The 19,113-nt window shown below is 42.4% G+C and overlaps 2 protein-coding genes across 3 annotated transcripts; both read right to left on the bottom strand.

Annotated features, from left to right (window-relative positions):
- Nucleotides 1–407: 407 nt before the first annotated feature.
- LOC128749331 (proline-rich transmembrane protein 3) lies at nt 408–13,202 on the bottom strand. Of its 2 annotated transcripts, none has more exons than XM_053848829.1 (4): nt 12,914–13,202; nt 5,529–6,344; nt 5,222–5,422; nt 408–3,788 (listed from the first exon to the last, which is right to left on the bottom strand). In XM_053848829.1, exons 2-4 carry the CDS (start codon nt 6,304–6,306, stop codon nt 1,798–1,800), a joined length of 2,970 nt encoding a protein of 989 aa, XP_053704804.1. In that variant the 5' UTR covers nt 6,307–6,344; nt 12,914–13,202; the 3' UTR covers nt 408–1,797. The 2 variants fall into 2 exon arrangements, with proteins under 2 accessions (XP_053704804.1, XP_053704803.1); XM_053848828.1 differs by having other exon boundaries at nt 5,222–5,455; nt 12,914–13,201.
- Nucleotides 13,203–14,809: 1,607 nt separating this feature from the next.
- Nucleotides 14,810–19,000, bottom strand: ogg1 (8-oxoguanine DNA glycosylase). Its single transcript, XM_053849534.1, has 7 exons — nt 18,605–19,000; nt 18,035–18,372; nt 17,782–17,961; nt 17,446–17,624; nt 17,222–17,369; nt 17,085–17,134; nt 14,810–17,019 (listed from the first exon to the last, which is right to left on the bottom strand). The coding sequence occupies exons 1-7, from the start codon at nt 18,712–18,714 to the stop codon at nt 16,822–16,824; spliced, it is 1,203 nt and encodes a 400-aa protein (XP_053705509.1). The 5' UTR covers nt 18,715–19,000; the 3' UTR covers nt 14,810–16,821.
- Nucleotides 19,001–19,113: the final 113 nt, after the last annotated feature.

The raw sequence follows: 19,113 nt of genomic DNA on the forward strand, positions 1-19,113 counted from the left end.
GACAAGACAAACGCTGTTGAACAAAACAAGCATTGAACTACACTGTACGCCACCCTGAGGCGATAGGAGGGAAAACATTTTGGCAATATTTAAATTCACAGAGGTTTTTTATCACAAATAAACACCAAACTGAAAGAATATTTGTTAAAGCGGCGCTCCACAAGATGGTGAATTTGTTAAGAAATAAAGCAAAAAGTAACCAAAACAAGAGATAAAATCTAATGTAATGGAACCCCAAGAAGAATCAGAAGCTGTTAACTTATAGCAGAATTAAAAATTAAGTTTTTAATTCAGTTTAACTTTATAATAATCCAACACAAACTTATTTGGATTCACTTTGCTTACCCTGGGTATAATTATATATAATAGTGAGACTGAGTGTAAAGATGATAGTTGCTTTTAATATCATAATTTTCCACTAAAATGAATTCGGGCTGATCCTTCTGTTTGAAATACCAAATAATGTCGTGATGATCTAATTTTTTTTAATCAGATGTTCATGAATCACTCAATTAAAGAAGACATTACTTGTAGAAGTTAATTTCACTGTCATAAATGTGTAGTGCTGCTTTAACATATTAGTGTCAATATGAAATAAAAATGTCAAGTTCCAGAACTACTTCACAATACCAGTTTTGGTGACGAAAAACAGAATGAAATGTTAGAATGACATTGAAATGTTCAATCCACTGACCACCCATGAGGAACTGGAAAAAAAAAAAGTACAAAACATGTTCAAGCAAAAATACCACTCTGGATTGTCTTTCACAGTAGCAACAATCACAAATCATAAACTCACATGGCCTCAATGACATTAAAAACAATAGTATTTACATATGTTGTACAGAGTTTAAGATGCTGCCCTCTTGAGCGGTAAAATGCTAGAGTTCAGGCGTATCGTTAAGTGCTTGAATACCTATGTCAGTCCTGTATATTGAGTTCATGCCAAGCCAGTTGTCGTAACCTTGCAAAGCTGTGTAGCATTTATTTGGTACTAGTTAAGGAGAATCTGTGTGATATATTCTCAACACTTTGAAGCTGTATCCTAAATCATAAGCAGATGAGAAGAAAGGCATTCGTCTCTGGATAATGATTTCATATGCTGCTCACAGCTACGTTTGCCTCCTGTCTTGTGACACCAACACACACGGCCGATTGCACAGCAACAGCAGCAGCATATACAGAGCTAGAAATCTCCTGGTCAGTCACTACGAGAGTCGGAACAAAACTGTATGGCACATTTTTACATCACAAATGCAAGTCCAGCAACATCAGGTCAACTATACAAAAGCACAATGATGCTTTGCAGAAGTACAAAGAAGAGTGGTGCCTGTTGGTGTGTTCAAGCTCCTGCCGCTGCAGATTTACTTTGACTTAATAGATTGTTTTCTCAATATAAGCATAAGCAAGGGACCCAGGAAACAGCTGGGTTTCTTATTCATAATTGCTTTTTGAGGGGGCACATGGTGGCAGAAGCATGATTTCAGGGCATATGTGCAACACCAAGAGCAGAAGATACACCAGGGAAACTAATTGTTCTACTCAAATTAAAGCTGGAATTTTCTTCATAAAAGAAATCACTGAGCTAAAATGTATGTTTGACCCAGTGTCTTCAACGTTAATTGTGTGCTTTGTCATGTGCAGTTTTACTCTCAGAGTAAAAGGTTCTCAGTTGATCCCTTGAAAATAGTCCAAGGCAACAAGGCGATATTAGTTTATCACCTGGTTTCTTTGATCGTCTCAAGGATCGGACAATTTCCGTTTTAGGTGTGACGTTGGTCCTCGTGACATTATGAATCATAAGTGGATGATTTCACTGCTTGAGTCATCATGGCGACTGACCTCAAGGTAGCTACGTGATCCTGCAGGCTTTGCTGGTTGACCGCAAATCCTGTCCGAGTCTGGCGTGATGAACGGACGCGTGTCGTCCATGCCGTCGTCCACCAGGTGGCCTGTTGATGTTCTGGAGGGTCGAAGCGACACGGGGCAGGACACTGAGGAGGGGACGCTTCCCATTCCCTGTCCGCTCCACCTGTGACTCTGGTGGGAGGGTGTTGGCGGGGCAGTGACCTGTCTGCTGGGAACGCTGCTGAGAACACTGCCCCCTAAAGGCATAGAGGACTCAGTTGGGACTTCACTGCTTTCTGAAAGCTGAGGATCACTGTTCCTGCGATGCCAGGGTCCGTGGCTCACCCCAGAACCCGGCGAGGGCGACTGTGAGGGGTGGTTTAAAGGGTGGAAGAGGCTCCCACCCTCCAGTAGGTGCTCTCTATGCAGGGCTTCGTCAATGCTGCGGGTGAGGTCAATGGGAGAGGGGGGGCGGAGATCAAAGTCATACAAGGACACAGTAGTGTCTCGATCCTGTTCCAGACTGCCGCTCACCGAATGTTGCGGGGCTCGACTGAGGGCCTGCAGTCTAAGCAGGGAGCCCGTGGAGCCATCGGACACTCCACGTTCTGCTGAGCGCCCCCTCCGGTTGCGCCCGCGGTTGCTATCTTTCACACATCGAGGGACAGCCGTGGGATGCTGGTGATTTTCATTCCGGATCAGACTCTTGCTGATGTCAGCTCCAGCTCGTTCTTGGCCAGCCCAGTTGTTAGGGACCTCCCCAGGTCCTCCAGCTCCTCCTGCTCCCCCTCCGACACCATTACTCTCAGACTTTCTGCAGGGCTTTCCTCTCAAGCTTTGGACAATCTTGGACCAGCAGGTATGACGCTGAGCAGAGCCGACAGACTGGCCTGGTGATGGCACATCTCCGGTTCTGCCAGGTCCCGCTCTGCCCTCCTCTCCTGCACGGCAACTTTGAGGTCTCCACAGCACCCAGGAACCCATCAGAAGAAGACAGAATCCCCAGGCCAGCTCAAGAAGTCGGGCCCAGAAGTGAACCAGCCACCATCCCCAGTTGAAGCGTGTCCAGTCCCCAAGAAGTCCATAGAGCCACAGCGTGGCGTGGACATGAAGTCCACAACACAAGACCCCAAAAATTGCGCACACTGCTAGCACTCTTCCCAAAATCACCCCGACCCTTCTGTTTCCTGTCCAAACTTTCACATCAGGACGAGGAATGGGTGGGCAGCGTGTTCGAGGAAAGACACAGCAGAGGTATCCGAAGCAGAGACCCAGACCCCAGCATAGAGACAGGACCTGCAGTGTGACAGGGACAAGTGGAGACAAGGCTGGAGAAAAGAGGTCTGCCGCCAGCAGCAGGGTGCACTGCAGCACTGCCAACACTGCGATTAGAGGGGGGCGCTCAAGGGTTGAGGGCAAAACACTCACTCCGGCAGCCCTCAGGGCCAGTATAGCCAGGGCGGCTTGTGTCCACACCAGCAGGTGCAGGGGTAGGTTGTAGATTGCAGCTACTGCCTGGTGTGGGAGGATTTTGCGAGTTCCATAAGGGTCGATGACAAAGAGAGCTCCTCTGAGACCCCCGGCTAGAAACAGGAATGCATTGGCGAGACCAAGAGCTCCTCGATGAGGACAGCACGCAGCCGGAGACAGGATGAGGCCAAGAGCAGCTCCAGCAAACAGCAGGAGGAAGAGACTGGCTGACCCATAGACATGGAGCTCCCACGCAAACGCTAAAGTCTTGCTCAGATCACTCCAGTAAAGGAGGGTGCCATTGGAGGTGGGGTGTGTGGAGGGACCCACGGACGGACTCAAGGGACTGTAGGGCGCTGGTTCTGAGGGACTGAGGAGAACCGACCGATTCCTTTGAATCTTATCCTGAGAGGCTGGGCTGGACAGCATTCTGGTGGCCGGAACGACACTGGTCTTTTCCAAGGACGAAGCTGCAGTAAAACAAATGAAATGAAATGTCACACCACTAGAGGGCGCGGCTCACCAAACGGTGAACCAACTGCCTCAGAAATCTGGATGAGTGTCAATCTTAATCTAAATTTAAATGATTTTTGGTCAAATGCCAGTTCTAGATCAAACTCATTTTTAAAAATATTTTTAAATACAATTATTTTATCTTAATCAACCAATAATTATATATATTTTGACACCTCATGAAGGAACTACAACAAATGATGTGGGACTGTGGTAGAAATCGCATCATATTATGTAATTAATATGAACATCATGTTACATCATGCTACACAGTATCACAGTACTTCCACAAAAATGCTTATATAACAGGCATGGACAAGAGGACACTTGTTGCAACCATTCCTAGCTCAAAACACTGGACGACATCTGCGTTTCACTGCAACGGAAACTTGACACACACTCACTAGAAGTGTATTCCAGGTTTGTCAAAGATTAATACGCATAGTCGAACTCCTTCCTGTGTAAAGTGGAAGCCTTTCCTCACTCACCCATCCACACCCACAGTTTGATGGAAGCCAGAGCGATATGATTCGCGTGAAACCATCGGAAACTCGTCAGTGTTAAAAGTCCATCCCTGCCGTGTGGAGGACGCCCATAAATCTTACACACTGACTCCAGCCTCAAGGGTTAGGGTTACGCCACACGCCCTAATCCCAGGCCTGTGCTCTCTCTATTTTACCTCTGCCAGTCTTATGTTGGGAAAATGACACTGTTCTTTATTTACATTATGCTGGACTTCCTTCCTCAATTTTTTTCCAAAGCAGGGAGATGCAGACACATTCCACACGTGTGTCGATCGTATTTCACAGCTGCATACACATCCCTCCATTTGAGTGCTTACAACCAGTGAAGCTGTGTTCAGATGAATTTAATTTAGACGTATCAGTGGATGGTTCAGTGAAGGCTGTGCAGTGAAAAATGGCTTCCTCGTGGGCGCAGGTAGTTAAACTTTTCACTGAACCACTGAAGCGCCGACTTCACTGAGCTCATGGAGCAACAGGGACAGCATGTTTAATAGCCATTAGACTGTTGCTCCTGGAGGTGTGTCACAGCCTGGTTTACCATGTGTCACGCTTTTCCATCTGCTTCTCATCTGGTTTCCATTACAAATCTGAATTTTAACTTGCACCATTCTTTCATCTGAACTTTCCTCATGTCTGTTTGCTACACTTTCTCTTTGAACTTGCTCTTTCACCTCCTACTCATACTTTCTTCCCGACACAGTTGCAACCCCACTTTCCATGGAAATATGCCTCAACTTTCCCCCTCTTTAAATGTTTTTCCACAGTTTTCCAGTAAAAGTGACCCAGCTGAACAAATAATTCATTCCCTTTTTAATTAAAGACAGATCATAAATCCAGTTAAACAAGTTGCCTCCTAATTTTCTCACCCCTCCGTGGAAGCTGCGTGGTTGTGCTGCCGTTGAGTTGATTTGCTGATCTCCCAGGACCTGCTGTCGAACTAGCCACACTGGTCTTCGGTCCCCTGGATATTGGGCGTCCAGTCCCTTTCTGTTTTGCAGAGGTTCCCACTGTGGTGGTAGTGATATGGAGTGAAGTCACAGCAGCTGAGCTCTGAATGACAGTCGTGCCTACAGTGGACGGTGTATTTGTTGGCTGGTGAACTACAATTAGAAAAAAAGTACACTGTATTATGGGCTCTTTTAACAGGGTAAAAAAGCTCTTGTCTTTGCTTACCTGTTAATATACCACTCTGAGCTGAAGCCTGAGTTGACAATGATGTCGGGGTTGAATAGGTTTTTGCAGCCTCTGACAATGAAGCTGAAAAATCGGGAGTCTGACTATCAATTGTCGATGTTCCAGATGATGAACTGTCCGAGATTTCTGTCTGCGGTCTATACTGAGCTAGCGCACTCTCCGTGGTGTGAGGATAGGAGGTGGAGTGCTCCTTGATGAACATTGAAGTTGGAGCACTTCCTGATCCCAAACCTTGATAATCACTCCGCTCTGTCTCTTTAACTGCCCCCCTCTGCACAATGCTGACTGTCACTGGTTCAACAACAGCCTGTTTTGATGACACAGTGGAGGGTGAAGTTGGCACCCGAGCTGCAGCGCCTTTTGTAGTCATGTCCCTGGTTGAAACACTCTCACTGACTGCCAGAATCGCTGTATCAGTCATGGACCCGGTCTGATCCTCACTGATGAGAGTCTGCGCAGAGACGACCGACTGCACCGTCGCCTCTGCTTCATCTTCATCCTTTGTCTGTCCTTGAAGCCCAGAATTTGACAGAGTCAGCTGATCCCTGCTTGTAGATCTGATCGGAACATCACTGCGAGTCCTGGGAAGCAGGGACGGACGAAACCGGGTGACCTGCTTAGTTGGTTCAGGTGACGAAACATCAGGATGGCCCGGAGGAGTGAAAGACGATGAGACGCCTATGACAACCTGGGCGTCCGAAGGAAAAATCGAGGCAATGACGAAGGTTAACAGAAACAGGAAGCTGCGATCCATCATCTTGCCTCCAGGTGTTACATCATCATCTCACTCTGCTCCTGTTGAGACGAAAAACAGACATCACTGATTTTTTTTTTGATTCATTTTAACTTCAAATTAGCATCAATTTTAGCCAATAATGAGATAACAATAATAATAAAAAAAAGTCATGGTGAGCCTCGATAAATTCTTTGAGCGGCCAGATTTGTCCCTCAGGCCTTGAGTTTGACATTGTCAACACTGACTTTAACAGCAACAAAAAGTCATAGTAAAAGATGATACTTGTTACAGGGCTTTCAAAAGCAGGTCAGTGAAACTTCTGAGGGCTTGGAGCAGCAGGTCGCACACTGGGAGGTGGAAGGGTTAGGGTTTCAAACAACATGGCACATTGGCTCAGCTTTAACAGATGAGACAGTAACCAAAAGGAGTCACAGATTTTTTTGCTCCAACGGCAGATGGACACATTTTGTTGCTCTCAATCCTCAAGCTGCAAAGAGTTTTGAGCGAAAACAAATTTCTTTATTTTTTATACTCGCGGGATATTGCTCCATTTCCTGTGCATTTAGATGGTTGCCCTGGGGGCTGTCATGCAACACCAGTAGTGACTTTTGTTATTGCACTACCTAGATGAGCATTAACCGGTCAACATGGACTAGCCAGAGCAAAGTAGAAAATAGCCTTCTTAGTTTAATAAATTACAGGGTAAGTAAATGTGAAACACTAATGCAACTCCTTCTATTCTTATAGTGCCATACAGTCTTCTTTACATAAACCTCCCTGGACCACCGTCCTCTACCTGTGACTCAGAATGGGAGAAGCCTGGAGGTGGATCGGGATCCAACTGAAACTTCAGCCTGAAACATCACTAAGAATAGACGTCAGTGCCGGTGGGAGAGTTCACTCCCCTGTCGATGACTCATCTAAGCTGCACAATAGCTGCGTATAGATGCGTCAACATGTCGATGTACATGTGAATGTTTTCAAGGCAAGGCACCAAGGAGCTCTCTAGCTCTTTGTTATGAAGTCCACAATATGGGAATCTTAAAACCAGGCCATCCCTCTGTGACAATCCATGCACAACAGGCAGATGGGTGAAGAGTATTTTTATCATGTGAGCCCCTCAGGGCCATGAGGCACATCACTCTGTATCTCATGCAGTGGCATGTTTTGTGAGTGTCGTCAGTCCCTCTTGCACAATAAATCTTTTGTGCCGGCAGGAAATGCCCATAGATAAAAAGTGAATCGTGGAGCAGCAAGAAAAGATTACTATAAACCCCTTGGGACTTATTTCCATGCAGGTTATACAATCACATGAGTCAGTAGTGTAACAGCTGCTCCTAATCGGCTCATCTGGCAATAATGATGTCATGTCTGCACAAGTGTTTGAATATAACAGTTAGTGTGACAGGCAGGAAATGTAGGGGGCTCTGTTGGTTTTGGGAGAATCTCATGCTTCCTTGTGTGCTGGACTCTAACTGCTCCGTTCATCAGAAGGAGAGTACAGACATGGTTTTGTTTGGGGTGCCGTCCGGTGCGTCATGTGGGATGTGAATCATTCTGGAGAACAACGTTTTAACAAGGGTTAACAACATCCTAATTTCATTTAAGTTGCATGGCAAGTGGGAGGGTGCTCTGTGAGGGGAAAGTCCCTGACAGAGACAACTCACATTCACATCTATACTGTAGACCAGCGCAAGTCTCTGGGGATGCTTGTTTTTGAAGCTGTGTTTTGGAATGCATGCACACTGCAGATTCTAAATGTGCAAGGTCAAGACACGGCATATTTTGCTTCAAATAAGTTGTTTCTCTGCTTAAGCCTAGAAAAAGAGATCTCTGATTGGTCTACATTTATTGATAGTGATGTAGACATCTATTCCAATGCAAGAGCTTAAAAACCACTATTAAAATGTATTCTGTATCATAGAGAAGAGGTCAAACAATGAGTCATAATAAAAAATTTAATGCTAATCTAATCTGAAAAAGCCCAGCATATTCGCCTGCGGTACAGATTTAGCCTACTTAATATCGAGCCAGGCCCACATTTTTAATCGCCATCTGCAGCATAATGACCTTAATGTGAATTTTAATGCAACATTTTTCACACTCTCTACACAGTTACATTCACAAACCTTGTTAAGGACAAAATAAACAGTCTCATAAAGTATAGAAGTAAAAGATGAATAGCATGTTTCGCACCAGGCTAACGGACAATTACTGGTCACAACGGTGGTCATGAACACTTTATTACAAGTCATTTATATCATGAACCTTCCGACCAATGTACAAAACAAAAAGCTGACACCAGCAACTGTCACTTTCAACAGCTTTGCCTTCCTAAATGCATGATGTTGTTTACTACTGGGTTGTTAAGTTTCATTTTCTAAAAGTGGTCTCCAGGTAAAATGTGAGCTTTAAAATGAAATTATCTGTATATGCCCAGTGCATGCCCACCATAATTATTTCCCTCTTCCTCCATAACCCCCAAATTAGACCCGTTCACCTGCAGGCACTTCCAGCACAGTTATGTTTTGGCTGCAGCTTATACACTAACTGTCAATGCAGTTTTGTCAAACAACTCCCACAGCTGGACCCTGACTTGCTTACATTCTGTTTCTATGTCCTTGTTCCTGGCCGTCCATCCATCCCAGGCACCATTGGCGCTTTTTCTGACCTCACTCCTAGCCCAGTCTCTCCTATCCTTCTTCTTCTATCAAACAGCTTAGCAGAACTTTCCGTGTGACTGTTAACAAGCTTCCTCACCAGTTCTATGAAGGGTCACTTGGTCTTGCCAAAACCTACGTTACAAACTGTGCAGCTTTAGCTTGAGTGGTTTAAGATTAAATCAATCCCAAGGAGTTCTTAACTCTGCGTGTCTGAGTTTGGATGGTATCATGCTCTCGAGGTTTGTCTGTGCATCAGATTAAAAGTACCATCTTTGAGTGAGTGCCCGATACCCTCGATGACTCTGAAGGTCAAGGCCAAACAGTGTCACTGGCCAACACAAGTCGGATTAAACATAAATGGGCACGCAAAGAGGAGAGTGAGGTAACTTGAAATGAGACTCCGGGATTTTAAAGAGAAGGCTAGAAGCATTCTGGAAGACAAATGAAGCTGTTCTCTGAGGAGACATCTGTGCAATCACTTTTAATAATAATGCCGATATGATCTCTACATTTCATGGGTGACCTGGTAACCAATTATCAATTAAATGTTTTATGGACAGACCATAACCATTACAATCAATCTAAAAAGGTTTACACAGTGGAGTTGTCTGGGTTCCTTTCGCAGGTAGCTGCTCTCCGCTCTGATGTATAACTTGTTTGTGCTGCAAAACTGCCAAACAGTGAATGATTTTGTGTGTACGTGAGGCAGCGAGAGTCACATACAGGAGGGGCAACGGGAGAGGGAGTATCTGTGGTTAAGTTGGTATGTGAGTAGTGGGGGAGGTCAATGGTTTGACCGTTAAACATTCCACACCTTGGAATACCATATGGATTTCATCAACATTCATCCACAATATTTTCAGGCTTATTTGTCCACTGTATAGCAGACAAATTGTACACAATAATGCAAGAAAATATCACACTTTAATAGGTCTTCAGGAGGTGAGGTCTGCTATCTCTGACCCCTTGCTGTGACTAAAGCTGTCCATTTGGCTCCTCATATAAACTGGGGCCTGTTTTTGGATGCCTTTGTGCCGCCCACGGGGTTAAACTCTTGCAGAGGAGCTGACCACACAGGGAGGATACACTTTTTGAAGGAGGAAGAGGCTCACGGAGCAATCATGGATGTTTTTTTAATCCTGATTTGAATCGTACGTCCATTTAAAATGAGCCGAGAACCTCAACATTTTATGTACCGCTGCCATGCCACCCATGATCAAAGGTCCATCATGGATGGCGAGGCACTAAAATTCAACCTGCATGTCAATCTAGATCACCAAAAAACTTTCACACTGAGTCTCAAATGCCAACACATGAAGACAAGTGAAACCACTCCAATTTTATTTACAAGGCCACGACCACTGAACGGTGGAAAATGAAATCAGACATTCTAAGAAAAAACTCATGAGAAATATCAAGGCTGACGGATAGAGACAGCTGCAAAATCCATGTCAAGCCACAAACACTTGCAGGAATTGTGATTACAGACATCGCAAGTCATAAAATGTTTGCCTGTGACTGAAGGTTCACCACAGCTCAACCCAGGAAACTTCCCATTTTGCAGCCTGGGCAATAAAACCCTGCAGTGTTCAGCGAACAATTACAGAACTTGTATGCACATAAAGTAGACTAATTGTTTTTGTGTCTATTTGCAGATGTAATAGCTTGTGAGCTATCTCAGGATTTCCTGATGTGCCTGACCCAAACTGTAATTAAATAATACAGAAAAAGTAAAAATACATTTTATTTATTTTAATTCCTGACAAGTGGAAATGTGTTAGTTGCATTTAAACCTCTTAATAGGTATATCTAGAATATCTAACTCAAGTGGATAGACAGTGAGATGGATATGAGAATGCTAAAATTTATGATGAAAATATAACTTTCACAACAAGTTTGTTGAAAATAACAATTCAGAAATTCTTAAATATGGCACAAGATTCTCACTGCAATGCACACTTATGATTGTCATCAAAAAGAAGAGACATTTATGATCATGTTGAAGTCATAATTACAGAATATAAAGTCATATAATGTTCTTCCATGAGAGGGTGACTAAAGACTTAAATCTGCAATAATAATAATAATGTCCTGAAATGGGCAAGTATCTAAATATAGTCCCACAAAATTATACTGTGGAAAATCGCTTCACATGACGACTGCAAGAGGCTTTATGAGTTCCAAAATATCTGTTATTTCCCAAAAAGTTTCTCCAGCCAAATGTCAAGTTCAGGCTTAAGAGTGTTATGTCTGCTGGAACAATGCCCCCCCTCCTGCCAGCTCTAAGCCCCTTGGTCCAAACTTTCAGTGTGTGATAGCTATTTAAAACAAGGAGAGCAATTTAAAAAGCCATTTATAAGCCTTTCAATGGCAAGGCAGGTCTGCATGGATTATCTTCTATCCTGTTACACCCTACTAAAAACCTTGCTTACCCCGGAATCAAAGCAGGCAGTAAATCTTACAAAAGCCATTTTACAGTTCCAAACTTTTTGTTTTGTAAGTCCATAAAGGTGTGTTTATTTCTTCAGACTCCAAGTTGCTTGAAAAGGCTGAAGGAAATTTTGAAGCTCTTGTAGCCTGTGTATAGGGTTTTATTGAGCAATTTTAGAACTTATTTTACGCTACTAACCCATTTTCTGTGTTTAAAAGAGGAAGAATGCAAGGGAATACTTGGTTGGACTTTGATACTGAAAGAAGTCTATTTGAGCATTTTACAGTCGCCCACCTTTACTGCAGGTAATCTAATCTTATCATCCATTTCATACAGTATCTTGTGCAGCAACCTTCCGACTTGAAAACATGAAGAGGAAACACTGTTCAAGAGTTCTCATCAAAATTCACACCAAACAAGTTGTCACCTGTAGGGGTTACGACACATATTCATACAGCGATACAAAGCTTAGTCACAGGGCAACGACTCAGGACACATGTGTTCGGTCTGTTAAAAGCAAAACTATCAATCCATTGTAGTGGATGAATCGAAAAGATGAAAATGAGCATCCCATCGAGCAATTAGCTTGTGACTACATAATGTATTTTTATCTTTCATTTTTAGCCTTTATTGTATGGTTTACAAACACAAAGTGGACTGGAAAGTGGAGCAACCTCAGGAAGAATGTGCCTGCAGTAGATGATGGCAGATACAAACGTATGAACCAATGCAGCACAGGGCTAGCAAATATTCCCTCTACTGTACTGCCCTGGTAATATATTACTTTGATGGCTGACACAATGACAAAAAAAGAGAAATGTCGCATGATCAGGTGGTTACATTTAAACATAAATTTATCTAGAAAATCAGATTTCACATTTGAACCTATTTCTGTTTTGAAAACTACTGAGGAATTCATGTGACAATATTTTTAAAAACATGTACACCAGACCCCAAACTATTATTTCCAGGGTTACATGGTGTGACAGTTATATATTCCACCATTGGTTGGAAAAGGCCTCTATTTTTGCAATTTCACCCATGACTTTTAAATATAACACTGGTAAAATTGACCTATTTCTTCTACGTGAATTCGCAGTTTTTAGTTGTATTGACTGCGAAATAAAACACCAACTTGTTGCTCGTTTCCTTTTCTATGCCAAAAATCTTTATTTATTATATATACCAAGATTTGTATTACAATAAAATGAGCAATGAGCTTCCAAGCATCGCATTGCTGTTCAAGAGACGACTCACGCTAGACAGGTGTTAATAAGGTATCCTTCCGCAATATCACTAACTGTAGCAAAACTCGTTACTGCAAACGATTTCATGAACTAATAACTGTGATTTATATGTATATTATAAATCTATTTGACATATATGAATACGACAAGACGTCGTGTCTATTTTAAATGCAGCGTTATTAGCTGCTAATTAGCAATGTGGCGCAGGTAGATGCACCAAGATCACTGCGCCAACTTGCCAGCAGCTACTCGACACATGGCACCTTTTCTCTATTCATCTGAAGTACCTTCAATTCCGCGAGGTTCCGCTCGTACACTGGATGTGTTTCTGTCCTCCACTCCCGTGTTGAGAAAGACAGCCACAAGCAAAGAGTCGCAGCCGCAGGATACAGCTCCGATAGAGTGGACACGAGGAGACGTTCTGAGGAGACGTCCGCCCCTCAACACTCCTCCATCTCACCCCCTCTCTCCGTCAGAAGCGACCCCGCAGAACCTCCGATCCCGTCTGTTACGCAACAAACAAGGTCCACTTGCCCGAGCAGGCAGCTCGAAGTGGTGCAAGTGTGACGACTTCAGTGCCCGTGACGTCATCGCACGCTCTGCAGTGTCAGTGCTCATGTCGACTAATAAATAAAATATTGCTGTAAATAACCCATATTGCGTCTGTACAGCTCTTCTTTGTTCTGAAAATGTTTTCAAACTGGAAACCCCTACTTCTCAAGACAATTATATTCATCCTCTTATGCCTATACATTGCTCTTTAAATGGCGATTAAAACAATCATTCAACATTCAGTATTACACATCAATACACTGAATCGTCAATAGTCAAGTTGTAGTAATGCTTTAATGTAGATAATTAATTTATCATTATTAATTGTAGATACATTATGGAACTATAGCTTACATTATTTTTAATTTGGTGATTTTTGCAATAATACAATTTATTTATTTTATTTTATTTTTTAGTCATGTAAAATAAAAGTCACGTGTGAGTTTGTTGTGTTTTAATGAATGTTGACTCGATCTCAGCATTGGTCTCGATGATGGTGTCTCTCTTATTTACTAGGGCATGAAGCATGAAAAAAAAATGGGGCGTGCAGCACCAGAGGACACTGAGTCATGGATGAAATTCAAGATGCACCTGCTCTCTTGCCCTACAAACCACTGTGAATCCAAACCACATGCCCTTGTGTCTCCCACTTGCATCCTTAATTTGACTTCAACCTTTTCTGTTTTCACTGAAATGTGCTGTGCACTGTAATCCAAAAATATCCCGCCCTGCTCGGAGGATCGCAGTAATGCCATTACATTTGAACTGACTGAGCAAAAGAGACAATTAGTGGGAGGGACGACATCTTTAGCGGCATAATCACATTATAGAGATGATGACAGGTTTAATACGTATAAAACCTACGCATTAAACCTGCATACAATTTAATACACAAAAGCAGGACAAAGCTGTATAAAATATGACAGGTTTGTTTCATTTCTACTTCTGACAGTGGCTAATTTCACATGTGGATGTGTGTCGAGTGAAGCAGTCGTACGTGAGAGCTGTTTGTTGATAACAAGATTAATGTAATCTTCTCAAGCTGATGGAGACTGAGCTACACACAAGTACTTCAGCGACATATTGTCATGGTTGGTTAAGTTGATAGACGGAAAGACATTCAACACAACTTTCAGCTCCCCTCATTACCTGAGAAATGATATGAGCTATAGAGCTTGGACCAAAACCAGAGAGAATAATCTGCACAATGACAGTGCTCTTTAGTTCAAGAATAAAGTAAATAACTGTTGTTTTTTACCTATAATTTTTTATTGATTGACTATATATATATATATATATATATATATATATATATATATCATTTGTTGTTTAAATGTATGTATGGCTCCATCATTTGATTCAGTAATTCAAATTCATTCAAATTGAGAATGATTAATTGAGATTAATTAATCACAAATTCTCATTTTTTTTTATCGAATCCCATCCATATATATATATATACCATTGTACCATGACATGACTATGATGCTAAACTTGCTTGCTACCAAGAATAAAAAAAAAAATTGCTGCGACACTGATAACTAACAAACTTAAATAACAGGGTAGTAATTTATATAATACCAACCAATATATAAATCTCAAATCAATTGGTGAATAAAATACCTCTTATTTTCCATCAACTTGTGAAGTATTTTTAGTAGTTGTATGCTCATTTGGGGGTGACCTCTGTAATCGAGTCTTGAGTCTTTCCAGCGTACATATTGAACATATTTCACCGTCACCACTGAATTTATGAGCAATCCCTCAGTGTGCTGTAAATAAAGTGAGAGGGAAAGACCACAGAAGACATAAAAGGATGGCGCTCGCTGCAGTGACACAGACCAAAACTACTCACGGCACGCCCATCTGTACTGTGGATAATGTTTCTATACCATCTTTGTCCAGGAATGTGGTGTATACATTCCACTTTCAATTGATCCCAATCTGGGCTCTGAAACTCCATCCAAGGAATTGTTTCACTGCCTCACTTGAAAGAAAAAGACTTGATCAAGTCCACAATCTAATTCTATCTGATTGTATGAATGTTCTCTTCCTGAGTCTCGCTGTGTGGCTTCAACCTCAACCCATAGTTGTCTAGACACCAAAGAGTATTCCCCCCAACCGTGGGCCCCCAAAAACACACTGCCATGTGGAGACTGCTTTCCCAGATTTCCCACCCGAGAGCAGCATCAGGTTTCACCACATCCAAGGTGAATCAACATTAGACCTATATTTACCCATTTTTGGTCATGCTATCGGACGAAATCTAATCCACACGTTCATCTCCAGTATAAACACATGTATTCCACAGTGGAAAACACTTTCTTCTTTTAAGTCAGGGACTTTTAACTAAGTTTGCCAGCGAGTCACTTGAAAATGATGTGCTCATTTCTAAACATTTGATTTGCTATTTTAGAAAACGTATCCCATCATATTTAATCGGCCCTCCAGTTATTAACCTCATAATTTACCCCAGAACAGTTTGTATTGCTAATAATAGCGCTGCACAACATCAACATTATCAGAAATATTTTCACTTACACACAGGAACTTTCTCATCAAACGGAAAAGACAAATTTTGGAGCGTTATAACACAAGCCGAGTCCCACGTCTTACATAGCACCCCACTCCTCTCGTTTACATAGTGTGAAATTAATGCATGAGGTCCCTTATAAATTCACTTTGACCCTCTCCATCACCTTTCCATCCCATTTTTAGCTTCCAGTTCTCTTGGCTCTATTTTTACTTCCCATCTTCACTTTAACTCTGCTCCAAGCAGGACCCTGTTTCTGTCCAGATTAACTGGAGCAAAGATGAAAGCTGACTCACACTCTCATCGGCATGCATGGCTGCACAAAGTCATACTCCAGCAGGCATGCACCAAGATGCAGCTTCATGCATGTCGTGTCAGCTCGCTCCAGCACAGATGTCACTAAATGCATTCAATTGGAACAGGCAGACCCTCCTACTGTCATTAATGGATTTGAAAGAATTTGGTTTTATTTCCCTCCAGTGTGACAACGGGGCAACTCCAGGACACATCACCCAAAAGAGATGTTTAAGTAGCCACCACGGTGAGTCACAATAACCCCAAGATGCCCAGGCGATAACTGCAACCCTACTATGAAAAGAGCAGCTGACACAGTCAACTCATGCTATAGATAAACACGCAGACAGCCGTCCACCCACCGACCATATGATCAGACATGAATTCTGGGAGCATGCTGAGCAGCGTCACCATAGAGCCCGGTGACCTTTGAAAAGACATGCAGGCAAGACGTCAGACCCTGTCGGCTCCTACAGTCATAATAACTGGAGGGGCTGACAAACTGCATCCGCTCTGGAATATATTAGGTTAGCTCTTAATTTGAAAGCCAGGACTTGCTAGTGTGATTTGATCACTACTGCCATCTAGTGGCTGTAAAGGTGGCCTGCATGTCTAAAACTAAAGTAAAAAAAAAACACCTCGTATTATTTATGACAACAGTGTTTGATTCATGAAAAAAGCTGCAGCACAGATTTCAAGTGAAGACACATAAACACATAAAATATGGTAAAATCCTTTTTTACATTTTAAATCATGAATTAACTGAGACCTGGTAGTCTTAGCTACAAGTTTACTGGCTTACTTCCGATACCACTGTTAACTGTTTTCTACACCTGCTGACTTGATGTTCTTCTTCCGGGCAGACGCATTTGTCTTTTTGCTTTTTATTGTGGGTTTCATGTTCTCACACGACACTAACTGCTCCTCTTCTTCATCCTTCTCATTTTTTGGCCTCTTCAGGTGTGGCTTTTGTTTCAAATTTTGGAATTTCTTCAAGTCAGCGCAAAACAAGACCTAAATTAGAAAGGAAATGTCAGTTTGGTGTCTTGCTTTGAGTAACTGAATTATCTTGTACTTACTGACTGAGTCCAACCAGCATAAGGACCCCAGAGCTTTCTGAAAAAGTCTCCTGAACAAAGATATTGAAAAGTTAGACTTCATTATTCTTCTATATTTGTGTGAACTGATTTGACTGGTGCATAATAAGAACACAAACCAAGATCTCTATGAAGTTTATCAGTGATGCTTTTTGGTTCTTTGCCAGAGGAATATTTGTAGTCCCGCTTTGCAATCTGCCACACATGTGTATCAATGGGAACTGCACTTGCTTTATCCAGTGACATCAGACAAACACAATCAGCCACCTGTGGGATAACAGAAAGAATAAGAAGAATGAAAACAATTCCATAAAGCTTGTTGCTCCCCTTCTCTGTTCCGTACCTTGGTTCCAACACCAGGGAGAGACCGCAGAGCATCTCGTGCCTCTTCATATGGAACGCTTCTCAGACCATCAAGCCAGTCAGGCCCATGGTTTTCCAAAATTTGCTTTGCACTTTGTTGTAGGAACCGGGCTCTGTATCCAAAACCAAGTTCTCGTAGGCGAGCTTCGACACCAAAATCTGCAAATACAAAACAAATTATGGAAAATGTTGAAGCGAACTAAGAATACGTAGCATCCAAGCATAAATATAACCAGACTGAAGCTAGGAAAGCCCAGCTGAACCTCAAATGGACTCAAGCCACATCATATCATATCATCCCTGTGAGTTATCGTACCTTTAAGCGAATGCAATGAAGGAAAGTCATGATAGGAGCGTTGATCCAATGTACAGAGTGGGTTGCCGAGAGCCTCACACAGTCGCTCCACCATTCCCTGAATGCGAGAGATGTGGTTGTTGGATGTGCAGATGAAGGAAAACAAGCATTCAGTTGGATCCTGGCGCAACATTCGAACCCCTATTGACAGAAGGCAAGAAATAAGTGACGTCAGTCATACACTCACCAGTGCTGCTATTTAATATGGACTCACCAGTAAAAACATCTGCAATATTATTGAAGTGGGGGTCCGCTTTACCCCATTCTCGGTACAGATCTCCCAGCTTCACATTTAACTGGAAATAATCCCTCAGCATTTCCTCCTCTTCCTTGGCTCCTTGTGTTGTGACAGCAACTGGATCCTCTTCTGTCTTTAAATGACCTTTTAACTTTGGCCTTTTACTATTTTTCTCTGGGCATAAAGCAGCATGACCTGTTGTCTTCTGACCATCTTCATAAACGTGGTACCACAAAGAGTCTTCCGTCTGAGTTAAAGTCCAAACCCGTCCTTTCATCACACCAGTCCAGTGTCCTTCTGAGGTCTCTCTCCAGCTGAGTATTGGAATAGTATTTGGAAATGATAAGCATAAATGAAAGGAAGTACACTTGATTAAAACAACCATAAAACACAACCACAAATTACTAACTATCTTACAGTTTTGTAGTAAGAGGGAGTGATTATTTAGTCGTGCGATTGTAGTTATAACATAGTTATGACAGAATAGGGAGTCATTTGTTCATGAGGTGAGCACAAGTCAGAATATTGAATAATGCTAAAACATACCGGAACGACTGTCCACAAGCTAGAGTGAGATCGAGGCGCAGTTCTGAGTTTGGACAAGCTATAGATCTCCATATCTTCGCTCCTGACGACAGAACCGCGTGTGTCGCCATAACAGCGATAACTGATATTCACCAGACAATTCTCCACCTCATGTAAAAGACTGTTATTAAAAACCCGACTGTTTACATTCGTGTGACTAAAAATAGTTTCGTTGGACGACAAAAACTAACCCGACGTTCCACATCCGCTTTCGCTTAAAACATTAATAAATCAAATCAATTGTTGTATTTCGTAAAAAATAATTGTATCTAGGTCGCACATGTAAATCACAAGTTTAAGTTTGATTATATTTCAAATTAAAGTTAAAAGCTTTCTGACGTAACATTACTGCAATTTTGCCGGCTCCTTCCTGATAGATCAACACAAACGCAGTGATTGGTTCACAAAGCCATGGAAGGGCGGTGCTTAATCAGTTGCTACTTTTGATTGGTTGCGATGACACCTTGCTC

Source organism: Synchiropus splendidus, chromosome 18 (genome assembly GCF_027744825.2).
Source record: "Synchiropus splendidus isolate RoL2022-P1 chromosome 18, RoL_Sspl_1.0, whole genome shotgun sequence".
NCBI classification, from domain to species: domain Eukaryota; kingdom Metazoa; phylum Chordata; class Actinopteri; order Syngnathiformes; family Callionymidae; genus Synchiropus; species Synchiropus splendidus.

Bases quoted from the DNA above. Each gene is read 5' to 3' on its own strand.
- LOC128749331 (XM_053848828.1), bottom strand. From the start codon at position 6,306: ATGATGGATCGCAGCTTCCTGTTTCTGTTAACCTTCGTCATTGCCTCG. The intron at 5,456-5,528 runs GTAAGCAAAGAC...TTCTAATTGTAG, and splicing joins TCAGAGTGGTATATTAACAG to TTCACCAGCCAACAAATACA. The intron at 3,789-5,221 runs GTGAGAAAATTA...GTTTTACTGCAG, and splicing joins CACGCAGCTTCCACGGAGGG to CTTCGTCCTTGGAAAAGACC.
- ogg1 (XM_053849534.1), bottom strand. From the start codon at position 18,714: ATGGCGACACACGCGGTTCTGTCGTCAGGAGCGAAGATATGGAGATCT. The intron at 18,373-18,604 runs GTATGTTTTAGC...TCCAATACTCAG, and splicing joins GCTTGTGGACAGTCGTTCCG to CTGGAGAGAGACCTCAGAAG. The intron at 17,625-17,781 runs GTACGATAACTC...TTGTATTTGCAG, and splicing joins TTCATTGCATTCGCTTAAAG to ATTTTGGTGTCGAAGCTCGC.